The sequence below is a fragment of the Myzus persicae genome, unplaced genomic scaffold, assembly GCF_001856785.1.
Source record: "Myzus persicae strain clone G006 unplaced genomic scaffold, MPER_G0061.0, whole genome shotgun sequence".
In the NCBI taxonomy this organism is placed as follows: Eukaryota; Metazoa; Arthropoda; class Insecta; order Hemiptera; family Aphididae; genus Myzus; species Myzus persicae.
The window spans coordinates 1-16,500 of NW_019104253.1; the positions used below are offsets into that span (position 1 = coordinate 1).

The window sequence follows — 16,500 nt, forward strand, 5'->3', positions numbered from 1 at the left end:
CTATATTGATTATTACTTTAATATTAATATTCATATGATCTGTAACTGTTATAACTTGTACTATTTTGTAAATATATAATAATTATTATTTGCTTCGTAAGATAATAGTTTATGTATTAATATCTTCTGCAGGGGTGGTATGTACATTTTTTTTATAATACATCTACTTATTATTTTTATGTAAATACATCATCTTTGTTACGCAATGTGAAAACAAGTACTTTGAATCACAAAACGATTTTACGCTTGAGAACTTTAATTTATTTTATAACAATATTGTGCACATTAGAAGAAAAAGACGGCCGAATGCGATCGTTACGCCGGTTACGTATATACTAAAATAAAAATTGAAGCCTGGCAATGTGATCGCCGAATAGAGCCTCTTTCTTATCTTTATTGATACATTGATTACGATACGTACCGAACAATCTTTGTTTAAATGTTTCGATTATTGCATGATAAATGATAATAGTGCCTTATTTGATAAGAAATATACACTAATGCTGACTTTTTTAATGAAAAAAATGCTTACTTCAGTGAGATAACTCAATGTTAAATATAGAACAATAACAATTGTGTATGGTATGATAAAGACCCTAGAACCAATTTATTGACCGATACTACAATAACTTTGTACTTTTATGTTTATTAAATAGATTTTATATTTGGTATACCCATATATCCATATTTGGCCATTATTGGTGTTAATTCATTTTGTGAATTTATTAATGTATAAAGTAGAAATATAATACATTACAACTTAATCAGAAAATAACTAATTATTTGAAAATTATGTTGAAATTGTTATGATTCAAAAATGAATAATGTTAGATACTTTAAATGCACACTTAATATTTATATCAGATTTTTCTAAATCTATAAAAAAAAAGGGAAATTCCGGATCATATAAATTCATCACTTGAGAACGAGTTGACCGATTTCGCTGACTTTTGTTGTGTTCGTATTTTTCAGGACAAGAAAGTGTGTATGAAAGAAAATGTAAGGAAAACACACACAGGGAAAGTTGAAAATTAGAATGGAAAAAATCAAACAGTGGTCATCTTTCCAGTACAATAAAATAAAATTTCACTGTTAAAGTGTTAAGCATTACATTTTCTTACATTTTAACAAAATTTATGAACTTGATGTATTGAACTGTGGTTCCTAAAATGTGCATTTAGATGTACAATGCGAAAGAATTTTAAAAAAAAACGCATTTTAAAAATTGAAACTTGAACATTGTTGTTTAGATAATTTAAATTGCTTATTTTTTTCCATGTCATTTATTTGTACTCATGAAAATTATCGATATTATTGAATAATAGTGGTCAACTGGGAGATTATTGGGAAGGTAAAGATTGCATCATCAATTATCTTCCTTACAGGTTATCAATTTGCTATTCATAATGGTAAATATTACTAATATTTAATTAGCAGAATTAAGGCAATAATTGCCTACCTAGGTGGCTAAGTATCACTAATTGTAGCTCATTGTTGTGTCCACTATTCACCGCCGGGGGATTGCCTTTCTGTTATGCAACTTGCATATTGCCCGCCATCTGAACTAATTGCCTACTCGGATTGTCCAACTTAGTGACTAAGTTACACGTAAACAGATTTTCACTTGAAGTTGCTGATTTGCTAGAAATTCATGTTTTTCATCTATACACTTTTTGCACACATAAAAACACAGGATAAACAATAGCATGCGGTACTGATATAAGTTCATAATAATAATAATAAACAAACACTTTGATATTTTAATAGTTATTAGAATGTTTTTGATTGCGATGTTTTTAGGCAATATTAGTTCAACGAACATTTACAAAGTTTATGTTTCTATAAGAACAACAAACTGCTAATGGTCATATGTACAAATTATCCTAAGAAATAAAGTCCAATACTCATACCTAATCGTTTTTCATATGCAATTATTTATGAATTTATCATTGACATAAGACTCAACACATCCATTACGACAATCTTTTTAAGGGCGATAGACGCGATAATAAATTCTAGTGATTGTATGGTAAACTCTCCCGGATCAATTTTATGTTTACCTGTGAGAAATTTGTTTTCTCTCCAGTGTCAACTTTTTGTTTACCTGAAGTAAATGTGTAAACTCTCTTGAGTTGTTTTAAATGTTATAGCTACACTATGAATTAGTTACAGTACAGCGATTGTAACTATCATTATAAATATTTACTATCATAATTGTACTAACGTTTATCTGTATGTGAAATTTAAACATTTAAATATTTTACTATCGTTTACCTATTTTTAATTTAAATATTTAAAGCGAAATTTGTAATAGGCGAATCATACCCCTGGATATTTATACCCCCCGGGGGTATAATTTTCCTAGGATAATAGTACCCCCGGTACAAACATCCTAGGATATTAATACCCCCCTATAAATATATACCAGGGGTACAAATATCCTAGGATAATAATACCCCGTGTGGGTATGAAAAACCTAGGAAATTTATACCCCCGGTATAATTTTCCTAGGATATTTATACCTCCCAAAATGTCATTTCAGTGGGTACGAATATCCTAGTAATTTTATACCCCCGGTATAATTTTCCTAGGGTATTTATACCTCCAGAAATTTCTTACCGGGGAGATACAAATATCTTAGGAAATTTAATCTCCGGTAATATATTTCTAGTAAATTCATACTCATAGTATAATACTTCTCAGAATTTTTTTACAGGGATGTACTAAAATCCTAGGAAAATTGTGCTACTGATAATATTTAAATGAATTGTTTTATTTGATTTTTTATGAATAAAAAATGGAACGACAATGTTGAAAAACAAAATATTTACTATCTTAACAAATAGAAATATAGATTAATTTTTATTAAATATAATTATTATTCGTGGCTTGATGAGGCACTGTCATAAACTCAAGCTGCGGCAACGCTCTGAGCATAAGAACTGGCCGTCGTTGCTAGCACTGGGATGGGTGACCGCCCGGGTTTTTAGCAACACATATTTGCTACTTGCTAGGCATACAATCGTGTTCCAGCCAATCGTTCCTCCCACACAGTACCAGGCTAATGACCTTAGTAGTTTAATCATTAATCCATATAAAAAAAAAATACATTATTCAATTATTGTAAGGTATATCTAAAACGTTTATTTATAATTTGATTTGCATAATAGAAAAAAAAAATGTTTACTACATTTACTACTATTTTTGTAGTTAGTACAGTCAGATAAATAGTTCCACAAGCACATACGTGCAAGTTTAATGTTAATGAATCGAAGATCATATAATATTATACGCTATATTATAGAGAAAAAAAAATCGTTAAACCGAATCGCGGAAAAAAAATTATATATAAATTTGAATACATGTGTACATGTGCCACAATGTGGCTTGTATCTATAACAAATATTATAATACATTAAAATTATTATTTAATAATTATTATTTAGTATAGTGTGTATAAACCTAAGATGTTATACTAAATTTTCACTGAATGTTTGTGTTACCATTTTTTATAGACTATAAAATCTTCAAAATATTTTGAAGTATGTTCAACTATTTAAAGGCATTTGAAATTTTCGATTATTATTCTCAATAACATTTTATGAGAGTCTGAATTTCAAATTTTGATAAAATACTTAAAAATCAATTTATTTTAAGTTAGAAATTCATAAAAAAAAATGTTCATATCCAATATGTCTTAATAGTTTGTCTATCTCAATCAAAAAAATAAAAGTTTCTACCGGAGAGTCAAATCAAAATTTTATGAGCGTTTGAAATTAAAATTTTTACATTGGATATTCATTTGATTATATACATTATTGTTAATGAATACCAGGTTAAAATTAATTAAAACTGCTTAAAAGCTACATTTCCTTACCTGTAGTAAAATGTATAGTCAAGGTACGCATAAATTTGACTGTATGACATAAGCGTCAAGGGTATACATAATTTTCTTAAATCGTTTGATTTTTTCGATTTTTAAAAAAATTTTCAATAATATACATACAAATAATTATAATTTTAATAAATTGGTTTATTTCTACCAATACAAAAAATTAAGGTTAAACGTTTGGAGTTTTATAGTTCTAACGATATATAATTCCTACATTTAATATCTGTAAGATTTACCTAACCTACCTTTGATTTTGGCGCTTTCATACGATACAATTTTTTTTCTCCTCTTATTTTGAAGTTTATGTCTTCCTAGAATAAATTTTAAATCCAAAGGAATAGTGTTTTTGAATTACTACAATATAATGATAATTGTTAGGTATGCTTAGTTTAAATATCAATAATTCAACAATTTTCAAACATCAAACATTTTTTAATCGAAACTCATAAAATTTTTTTTTAATTTTAAACGTCTATAAATAGCACAAAATTATAAAACTATTTTGAAAATGATATCATATATAGAAAATGATAAATTATATATTTTGTGACAATTTCAAGTATCATCTACAGTTATTCGATTTTAAATTACAACTAATAAAGAAAATTGTTCAATTAGTAATCATAGAACTTACTGGACTTTAAAAGCTCATAAAAAATGTATATATTACATTTATGTATATTTTTGTATGTTTTTATTTTTATAAAAGTAGAAACACGTAAGAGGAATCTTGTATTAAATTTTGAAATATTAGGTATAAAAAAATAACAATTTCTTATACATTTTTAATTACAAATAAATCCACTAGGTTTTTAATACCCCCATGGATGTATTATTGTCTTAGAATATTCGTACCAAAAATGTACAATTTGTGTGGGCGATTTATAAGATTCCTAGGATATTTGCACCCCCCGGTAAAAAATTTTAGGAGGTATAAATATCCTAGAAAAATTATACTGGGGTTTTAAAATGACTAGGATATTCGTACTCCCAGTATGAAATTTTGGGTGGTATAGATATCCTAGGAAAATTATACCAGGGATATAAAATTACTAGGATATTTGTACCCCCCGGTAAGACATTTTGGGAGGTATAAATATTCTAGGAAAATTATTCAGGGGTATAAATTTCCTATATTTATCATACCCTCGTGGAGGTATAATTATCCTAGTATATTTGTACCCCCGGTATAAAATTTCGGGGGGTATGAATATCCTAAGAAATTTGTACCGGGGGTACTTACTATTAACCTAGGAAAATCATACCGCCGGGGGGTATGAATATCCGGGGGTATTGTTTTCCTGTCACACCGGGAGAGTTTACATGTTCCCGTCAGTTAGTCTTTTAGTAGGCCCGGAGAGTTAACTATAGGGAGAGTTCAAATGTCATTAAAATCGGGAGAGTTTAAAATTACCCTTCTTAATGACGCTTATTATTAACCTATAATAATACCTATAACATCTAACCTATATTATAACCCGGCAACTTCCCCTGTTGTTTTCTTTAGAAGATAGTATTATCAGGTTTTTATTTTCATACATTGAACTTTTATTGTCATTCAGCCATTGTGACTTCTTGGATGTAACTTTTCAAATAGCATCTATTACTAGCGGTATGTTTACACTTGTATAAAGATATTTTTATTTTCAAACTTCTATGGCTTAAATATTTATTTATCATAAGATTTTAAAAGTATACAATGATAAAAACACATTTTAATAATGTGCAATTTATTATTGCAGTTATAATTTGTGTAAACAATAATAATAGTATTAATAGTAAAAAAAAAAATAATAATAATAATAGTAATAATAATAATAATAATAATAATAATAATAATAATAATAAAAATAATAGTTTATATTAAATATGTAATAGGTTTTACTAATACTACTGCTAATAATAATAATAACAATAACAATAATAATATTAATAATAATAATAATAACCATAATCATAATCATAGTGATAGTATTAATAATAATAATTATTATAATTTATTATAGTAATTCATAATTCTATTTTATGACTCAGCTAAATAAATAGACTACACACAAACAGTATACCTATTTAACTACCATGATAACAATGTCTATAAACTAATAATATAATGAATTTCATATTATACGGTATTCATCGTCGTAAATATAAGAGGAAAAGACACTCGAATATAATAAATCACATGATACAAAAACAAAAAAAAAAACATTAAAATGCTTAAAATTTGTGTTGGAAGACGAGGACGTCGATATGCATTTCGTTGACAATATAAAACCATTATTGTATTGATTTTTTTTTTTTATTGTAAGTAAATATTTATGTAAACGGTGGTCAGACCGAAACATTTATGTCTTATATGTATTCACTAAATAATCAAAAATAGTGTTAATTACAATTATTGTGCGCTTGTGGAACAGTCTAATATAGGAATATAGTTACAGTAAATATAATGATAATTTATGTTAAAACGATAAGCGTTGAATCTTCACAAATGAAAAGTCTACGCAATTTTATTGACTCAATTTTAATATGTTAGCAAAATGTAATAATTACGATATGTTAGGTACATCGATACTATGATATTCATTAAAGAAAAATCGAATAGTTTATGATTAAAGCGAAAAAACAATTATAAAATGTAATCATAGGAAGGTAATTAAATAAATAATTTCTTAATTGATCACTCTTTAATACTTGGTTACACGTAACACTTGAATTTATTCTATTCAAACTTAACTCATAACCAAGGTATTCAATTTACGTGTATTTTTTTTTTTTTTTTTAATAGATTTATCACATATTTTTGACAAATATGATCTGATACTAACTTTTTCAAATAGTTATAATTTTTAAATGTATTACTTATTGAATATGGAATAACTCAAAAATTACAACATTACTATGTGTAGATATTATAGGTAAATTTAATATTTTTATCAAATTAATTTATAACTTTATAAGATATGTAAAAACATCAGAATTTAGTTACCACTCATTTAACGATCATTTACATTTACCTCATTTATTAGTTTAATTTAAAAGGGATGTATTAACAATAAGCGTTCCCCTATCGTTATAAATAATATAACTATATAAAAATCTTTATTTGAAAATCATAAAATATTGATGATGAACTTTCGTTGATAAAAAATTTTAATCGGTATTGAGTGAAATATTTGTGTATAATTAGGTGGATAGGTATTTTATAGTTTTGGGGAAAGTAATTTTTATTTTTATTATAGTGGTGTTAAAAATATTATAACGGCTTCATGATATGTTACATACTTAAGGCCGATACATATAACATGGTTGTTTTCTTGTGTTATGGAATTTACTTATCGTGTTACTTGTTAGAAAAAGTACAATACAAATAACATTATTAAAGTTATATTTATGTATACTGTCTACATAAAGTGATGTATATGAACTTTATCAACTAATAATGAGGATAATGAAACGATGATATGCAGTAAAATATGTAAAATGTGGATATAAAAACAGTTAAGAAATTTCTAATTTGGTTCGATTATTTCGAACACAGTAACGTAGTTCTTACATTCAACTAATAATATACTAATGATGGTCCTTATAACAAACGCAAATCTTATGTTTTTTTTTTTCAAAAGAATCAAGTGTTAGGTATAATTTTATATTTTTTTATAGCCCATTAATGCTCATCAGATGTTTACGAAATGTTTAAATCCACTATGGTCCACGCAATTCATATAGTTAAAACACGTTAATAATGGGCGTTATCCTTAAGACTGTACACACTTACAATACTAAATAATACAATTAATGATAATAATATCAAATTTTTTAACTAAAATATTGCATTTAAATTTAGTTTTAAAGTTAATTTTAAGTTTGAAAATATACATCTAATATTTAATGGATGCTGGGTAGTAATAAAATTATATAAATCAATTTATCTTTATCATTCCAACTACATAATGTTAAATAGTAAAATATAGTCAATTTTTACTTTCAAATAAACTAGTATTATTTTAAGGTGTAAAAAAACGGTAAATCTATTATTAAATTAGACTTTCTATGTGAAATTAAAACATAACTTAACTGCTAAAGAGCTTCATTAATATTGCTTACAACAATAAAGTCTAGTATCTTAAAATTAAATTGGTATAAATATATTATAATGTACTAAATTATTTTGTAAACTATACCTATAATAATATATGATATCATCTATTTTAATTAATATTGTAATGAATAGTACATAAAGGGTAAAGTAACATAGCCGTTATATTATGAGTAATTTGTATTACTGCAACACTATGTTGGTTTTAAGATTTTTGACGAAAATCAATCCAGTTATCAAGCAATACAAATCATTAAAACAAAAGCATAGTAGGTAGGTAATTGACATTCCGAATAACAATAGTTTCTGTTGCAACTTATACATAAAGTCGTTAAAAATTTAAATATAATATGATGAATAAAATCAAAACTAATTCATATTTATAATAATAAAAATTTGCATATTAATTTACATTTTACACTATCAGTAATTATTTTTATAGCACATATAGTTTAACGTGGGCACACGTCATCGACTGTAAGCAGACATATTATTCAAGATAATACAATAGGTATTATATTTTTATATAAATAAAAAAATACGTATAATAACAATTTAAAGTAAGTTTTTAAGTTAAATAGTAAAAAATTAACTCTGTAATGAGATTATGTTAGCAAACAAATATTCAATAATTATGAAATATTTTTATGTGTCCAAAAATTAAATATTTATAGTGTATAGCTAATGTCTTTAATGTTGATTAAGATTAAATATATTATATGTAAAACACAATGATAGAAATAGATTTTTAATAAATAAGAAAGAATACTTCAGTAATGAACCCTATAATTTTTTTGTTTTATAGGTATAGATTAATGTCAATAACTCAGATATCCAGTAATCTAGACTAGGTTTTAATTTTTATTCTGATGTAATAACATAACTAAAAATATAAAACAAAATAAAGATTTAAAAAAAGTTTAAATACGGTACATGGTTATGAGAATCATTTAAATGAAAAAAATTATGATAGTAATTTTTGTAAAATAAATCAAGTTTGTAATACTAATGCATACTTATAGTTATCAAATAGGTACCTATATAATTTACAAATTAAATAAAGATGTTAGTCAGATATTCTTTTAAAAATCAGCCGTATCAGAAATTCTACAAAGAAAAACTATACACAAAATGTGTAATTGCAGAATCGAATAGTAGCCTAATCATATTATATAAACTATATTATAAAATAAAACGTCGTCTATTATTGCTGTGTTGATCAAAACAATTGAAAAACGATATAATTTATAATTCAAATAAAACCCCAGTTCGTTAGCACATCTAAAACTCTCATGCTTTGTATCATTTATTCCATCGTATCGTACTGGACTTTCTTGATTTTGAAGTGTCTGAAAACCGCATACCCACCAACCGTAAGTACGGCGACGGCTGCTAGGGTGATTCCGAATATGAACGGCACGGTTTCGTTTCGCATGGCACCAGCACCGATCGACGAACACTGGTAAGCTGTAACATCGAATCATACAAGAGATAAGTTTTTATCGAAATATTTTTTGTGTTCAACAGATATAAAACATTTTGTAGGTGCATTGTAGATATTTTGCTGCATACCATTTGATACTATGGTTAAGACTAAATTTTCTCTAATTTTAAATTTCCCCACTTTTGAAACCAGGATATATTTTGTGCAAAAAACATTACACAAGTAACCAATCGTTTTATCAATAATGTAGTACGAGTTTATATGTAGGTACTAGATACTAAGGTATTATGTATATTATATGCAGTAGACATGCAGATATTTATAATTTTAACGAGAACAAATTGATGAATAGATTTCGATAAACCTTGTTTTGTTAGATCCAATACCTTCCATATAAGGCCATTGGACGTAACATATTGGTTTTTGATTTAACTGTGTTACATTTCTAAGAGAAATTACACAAACAAAAAATGAAATCAAACACTGTAATATGAAGAAAATATATCATTGTGTTATATTTTACCAGCGATATTTGTTCACGATTAGAATTTTATTAATTTTGGGAGTTGCTGGATTCTTGGTTTAAAGCATAGGAAAGGTGGTTAGAGTTTTTAATTTAACTCCTGTAGAAGGTACATGAAAGAGATCTTCTATAGTTAAACCCTTAGTGAATATGTAATCAACTGTAATATCAGAACATATTACATATGACAGGACCTTCTCCTTACTTCTTCCTAACTTTGGTTAGGAGTTTCAGTCATTATTTTTCCCAATAGTCATATGTGTTAAATGTTAATTTCAATAACTTTGTTAGTACCTAAGTAAGAGAAGCTTTGGATTAGGACAGTTTTGGTGGCCTAATTACTAGTTTGGATGATTTTCCAATGCGTTAATTATTTCTATCAATGAATATTTAATTTAAACTAAGTGTACTAGTTTCCAAACCTCCTCAAGAGGTTTTCTTTATTATTATTACTATTTGTAGTTTAAGATAATCATTGATTTTACTCAAAATTTGTCAGTGTGCCAAAATAGTTTGAATTGTGTTTATTCAATAAATCCTTTCTTCTTCTCCGATGTAAGTTTTGAGTTCATATAAACTCTCCTCTACCACGGTAACGGTAATATAATATATACAAATTGTCTTTCAAATTTTAAGTTTTTTTTTTATAATTATCTAATTCCCTTCTCACCATATTAAAAAAAAAAACACAAAATCCATGTACCTATCCCATTCTAAATGGATTTATGGATTTATAAGTATGTAGTTAGCGACCAGTGTTATACTTCGGCATTATTCCAGCTTGAACTAACGTTGGCGAGATGTAACAATCCATAATTTACTATTTAAATAATGATAAAATGATAAAGTTGTGAGAAATATACTTCAGACAATTTTGTAATAAAAACTCCTTGTATTCATACCAAGTAAAAATATTTTTCATTGAATCTATAGTTCAGAAATCGCTAATGGTATTTTAATGTTTATTCACAATTTTAACATGCAGTGAATAATATATTAATTTAAAAATTGCAATGCATTAGTTATAAGTAAGTTTGAATATTGATCACGACTTATTTTTTAGTTCTTTTGTTAATGCCCTTGGCGTCAAAGAGAATTAAGAACAACTGTTTTTAATTCACATTTCTTTATATTGTTTTTAATGTACACAGATACACAATACATAAATCTTACAATTTCTCCAAAGAAAGCTCTCCAGTGGTGATGTTAGTACTAAAAGCAAGATATTATTATAATACGCACTAATAATCTTTCATAAGCCTATGCGTTGGATATTATATAAGATATAGGTATTGTATTACACCAATTAAAAATATTTTTTTAACGACAAGTGTTTTGATTATTTATGTAATTAGAATTTTTTAATAAAAAAAATAATTAAAAATGAATAATGGAATAATAATTAATATTAGTTTCTTTTTAATAGTTGTACTTATATCTTTGAAATTGTAACTTTTACTAAATTAAAATTGATTTTATGTAAAATATGATATTTGTTAAGAAAGTACTTATTATTCTATTATCAATTGAATGGTTTTAAAAACGTATATATGGACATATTGTAGCCACAATTTAAAATTAATTTGAGAATAGATAATATGTAAGTACATCATATTAAAATATGGCAAGTATTTATAAGTGAATAAAAATTATAAACATAATTATTTTTATTATATAAACAGTTTTTCAACAATCTATTTATTATTTATATTTCCCTATAAACTAATGAAGTATTTAACCAAATTCGATTATAAAAAATTGATCTAATCGGACACTTTATACCTAAAATTGTTGATATTTATGTCAAACTCATAAGATGCATGTGGTAATTAAAACACATTTAGTAAATAAGTTGTATTATATTAAAATAAAAAAAATAAAAATATAATGTACTAAAATATTTTTGTTTTCAGAGTGTATATTATGTTCTAAACAAGTATTAATAATTAATGTGCTTTATATATTAATTTTTTTTTTTTTTTTGAGAGAGAGAAGATAATACACAAACAAAGAATACCGCTTATTGTATTATTTATAATTTAAAAAATAATATATATATATATACATATTTGTCTAATAAAACTTCCATATCTAAAACTGTATATCACTTTAATGCTTAAATAATCCATTTATGGGATTCATGTTTGTAAAAACAATTTTGAATCAAACTTTAATGATCCAAAAAATCGAAAAATAAAAATAATCCCATCAAAGTAGAACATGCAGTGAACTCAATTTCGGATAATGGGTTCACAGAATTATACTATAGTAATACATACTTTATATTCAAATGGATGGATGGATATTTGAAAATTATACCTAGTGTTTTGAAAATGTTTTACTACCTATTATAAACTCAGAAAACAAATATTTTTAAATTTAAATTCAAATATTTTTTTTTTTTGAAACTGTTTATACAAATTACATATTATATCTCTTCGAGTTTTGAAAATCTGATTTTGAAATTAGTTTTGTAGTTTTTGTTTTGGTAGTTTTGTTGTGAAGCTTTTGCTCTTTACAATATTATAAACCATAACGTACGGTTAAACTAAACCAGTAGTGGCTAATGAAATAAAAATTGGTAGTTCAAGTGGTTTGATTGACCTCCTATTTCCTCTTAAAAATACTTTAAAAAAGACTTAACTAATTATATATACATAATTTAATGGTATTTCAGTGTTTAGAATAATTATAGCAAAAGTAAAATCTACTATTTTACCCACCCACGCTTTTTTTAAGGCAATTCAATTGAACTACCTAAAGTATATAAAAAAATAATTATAATTGAACACATAGTTCGGCTCCACTGAATAAAATATTTTTAAGTATCCAAATGCTTATCGAATATAGAGAGACTATTTAATACAATTCTATACAGAAAGAATTAAATTTGAACAAGTTAAATCATAAATGAATGATTTCTTTCATATTTAAGACTAAAAATATCATGTGATTGATTCAAGAAAAATATAATTTTATATTGTACTAGCTGTGCCTTCACGGCGTTGCCCGTGTATTATATAGGTATAAAAGAACCCCTTTTACCCCCTTAGAGGTCTTATTTTGAAAAATGCTTTCAAAAAAAAAATAAAAATAAAAATATTTACAAATAATTCTAATGATTCTATACACATATTGTATGACACGGCGGCCCGCGGGCGACTTAAGTTTGTTTACAATTTTAAGCATGATTGCTTAAACTAACCACGGTGACTAAACATTTATCAAAAAACTCACTATACAATTTTTCATTAATCTTCTGATTGATTCCAATGTGAAATGTGCACTAAGAAATTATATATTAACTATTTTATATCATATATAGAAGATAGATGGATCTGTATTAAATGATAAGCGATTAGCGTAATGCCTCGACTAAGGGAAATTTATTATTTATTTTTATATACCTAGATAGATATAGGAGGTATATTGTAGAATTTTACTTCTCGGAACAATTTATATTTACATGCCGATCAAACACATAGTTAGACGGACAAAAAGTTATGGTTGCATGTCGCTATGGAAACCCACAGGTCGCCAGACTGTAAAATATATATATAGATATACAATTTGCACGTGAACAATTTAATTTTACCGATTTCAACCCTTTAAAATCGAAATTTTGAAAATAGGGTAACATGGTGACACTTAGGAAGGTATTTGGAACAATTTAGTGAAAAAAAAATGGAAAAAAGTTAAATAGCGTCGTTACAAAATTGGTACATAAAAAAGGCCTGTTCTTTTATAATTATATATATATATAAGGATTCCATGAGTTTAAATCCTTATTTTTTTTAACCTAATATTAACTGACTTTATTATTTAATATTCATAATTAAATGATTATAGAAAATAGTGGTTTTAACAATACATTTTCCATACCTAATTAATGTATTGAATATTAGTATTTAGTAATATACCGTTATAGCATGTTTGAATTTCGTATGTAATTTTCACAAGTTATAATATGGGCGATAAATTGTGTACTAGAAAATCAAAATTAGTGGCTGTCATGCGTAGGATGCTTTCATGCATTATAATGTGTATTATATTATATAACATGTGTGAAGTATCGTCTGATGTTTAGTTAACTGTGTGATATTAAGGTTGTGGTCTAGTACATTTTTATCGTTAAAACGTATTTTACCCTCGATAGGTCGCATATGTACATACATATATACATATATATATTCTACCTGATGTTAACAAGTTGACAAGTAATACAAACCAATAGACAGGGAATGAAATCGGAAAAACCAAAGGAGAATTTATAGTTTAATGTCGAAAAAAGTGTCAGCCGCTGTTAAAAATGGTTTTTATGGAAAAACTAAGTAGGTAATTTAATTACATTATTTGAAATTGTCTGCTCCCAATTAAAATATGTTGTGATGTATCTACTCTAATATTCTTTTCTTATGTATAAAAATATTTTTATTTATTTTTATATTATATAAGTATAAGTTATAACATTATAAGACAAAAATATTCTTAAAGTTGATTTTATTAAAACTGTTAACAATCTCTGCTTAATAATCAAATACCTTCAGTTATTTATCCCATTGGCAATGACATATTTCTAAAATAAACTGGCAGTATTTAAATTTTAAGATAAACATACTAGTGAGTAGTGACAGGAACATTTTAAATATATATGTTTTGAAATGTCATAGATTATCTATATTTTCCTACATTTATATACTCAGACTATTCTATAGTTATTTAGCATGGTTAAAAATTAATATTATGATAATATTAAATTGGACCATTTTTTTATCTTACAATAATAATATTGTAAAGTACTAATAAAACATAATTACTCATATAATATTGACTGAATAATTGTTATCAAAAATTGTTTTGGTATGTTACACCTAATATATTTTTTTTTTTATTGATCAATAAAACTTAAATTGGTAGGACTATTAGTTTTATTTTACGTAATACAAATTGTTACTATAATATCTAAGAGATGAGTAATAATCATACAACGTTAATAGACGTATGGTAGGTTTCCAGTGTTCCAGAATACTTAGTAGTACCCATCGAAGCGGTCATATTCGCATTATCTACTCAAAGATTGTCTTAGATTTATACTATTTATTAGAGATCATGAAATAATAATAATAAATTATTACCATATTTTTACATTGGAATAATATTAGTGGAAAAACAAGTGATGAAATAATTTAGCCTGCATAACTTTGTAGGTAAGTAACAAAGTACTATTATTCTATGTATTTAGAATGCGTACAAGACGTAATCATTTTAGAATTATTCAAATACTGAAATAATTATTTAAAATATAAAAGCATTTTTTTATATAAAAATAAATAATAAACTTGTTAGATGTGATTTACATTTTATTTATAAGCGTCATTAGACGAGTTTTATTTCGATAGTAATTTATAGAATACTATTATTTTAAAGAATATAAAGTGAGTCACGAATAACTTTTGAACTAAATATAGAACATTTATATTGTAGATAGAATCAGTTAATAGTGTTTAAACTTAAAATTTATTACTGCAAGATTTTTTTTAGAAGTGTAGTCTTACCTGGTCCAAATTCATTATTTTTAAATATGAACGGCTGCACAGTAAATGCTCTGAGCAATACGTATCCTTTCATCGTAGGTACATTTTGATCACTCAACACCACACTAATTTCTTTTTGACATGAATATGACTGTCCTACTGGTGTCATAAACAGTAGTGTACCATAACTGGATACTGTTGACAAACGCACAATTTTATCTGAAAATTAAAAATAAATTAAAGTATCTTAAAATTTATCGAAATATTAATAAAGCACTCTTACAATCTTAAGAAGGAATATTTTTTTAAAAATTCTTTTGCACAACATATATATTTTATTTATTGTTCTGTAATTATCAATAAATAATATACAGGACTATTCGTATAAAATATCCTAATACAAAAATAAGGAAAACGATGAGTATGACCTCGACTAACTCGATATTTTAATGAGTTGATATTTGATTTTGTTTGATATTTTTAGATCTAACTTGAATATTACAAAGCATGTGACTCGATAAGTCCATTTTTCATAGGTAGTTTTATTTTTAAAAAATAATATAAAAATTAAATAGGAAACTATGTGTACATAATATTGTGACTTATAACTCATCGAAATTATATCAGTGTCTTATAAAGTAAACATTTTTGTACCGACTTAGTACCTATATGAATGCAATCACCTAATTTTGTTTTTTCTGGCTAAATTTACATTTATCAGTATTTCTAACAACTTTTTATAAATGTACGGTCATAATATTGTGAGCAAAACAAAACATCAGTGAAATTATCAATATTTTGTCATGTAACTAAAGAAGTTCGATATTTTATGGTTTTGAATGATAATATCTTATACGCTGGTATTATAAAAACTATAGATAAAATGCATCAGTATTTCCTTGATTCATTTATTTGAATATATAACAAAATAGTTAATTAATTACCTAATTGGAATAAAATATTCATAAAGATATTTTATGGTAGATATATTAATATTTTTTTGTATGA

The 16,500-nt window shown here is 25.5% G+C and overlaps 1 protein-coding gene across 2 annotated transcripts in view; it reads right to left on the reverse strand.

Moving 5' to 3' along the window:
- Positions 1–6,180: 6,180 nt before the first annotated feature.
- The window catches only part of LOC111040464 (lysosome-associated membrane glycoprotein 5), a 33,241-nt gene continuing 22,921 nt past the window's right edge, over positions 6,181–16,500 (reverse strand). For both annotated transcript variants that reach the window (XM_022324389.1, XM_022324390.1), the window contains exons 7-8: positions 15,514–15,711; positions 6,181–9,458 (exon numbers count right to left, since the gene is read on the reverse strand). In XM_022324389.1, coding sequence (XP_022180081.1) covers positions 9,298–9,458; positions 15,514–15,711 — 359 coding nt within the window. In that variant the 3' untranslated portion in view covers positions 6,181–9,297. The remainder of the gene's footprint in view (positions 9,459–15,513; positions 15,712–16,500) is intronic.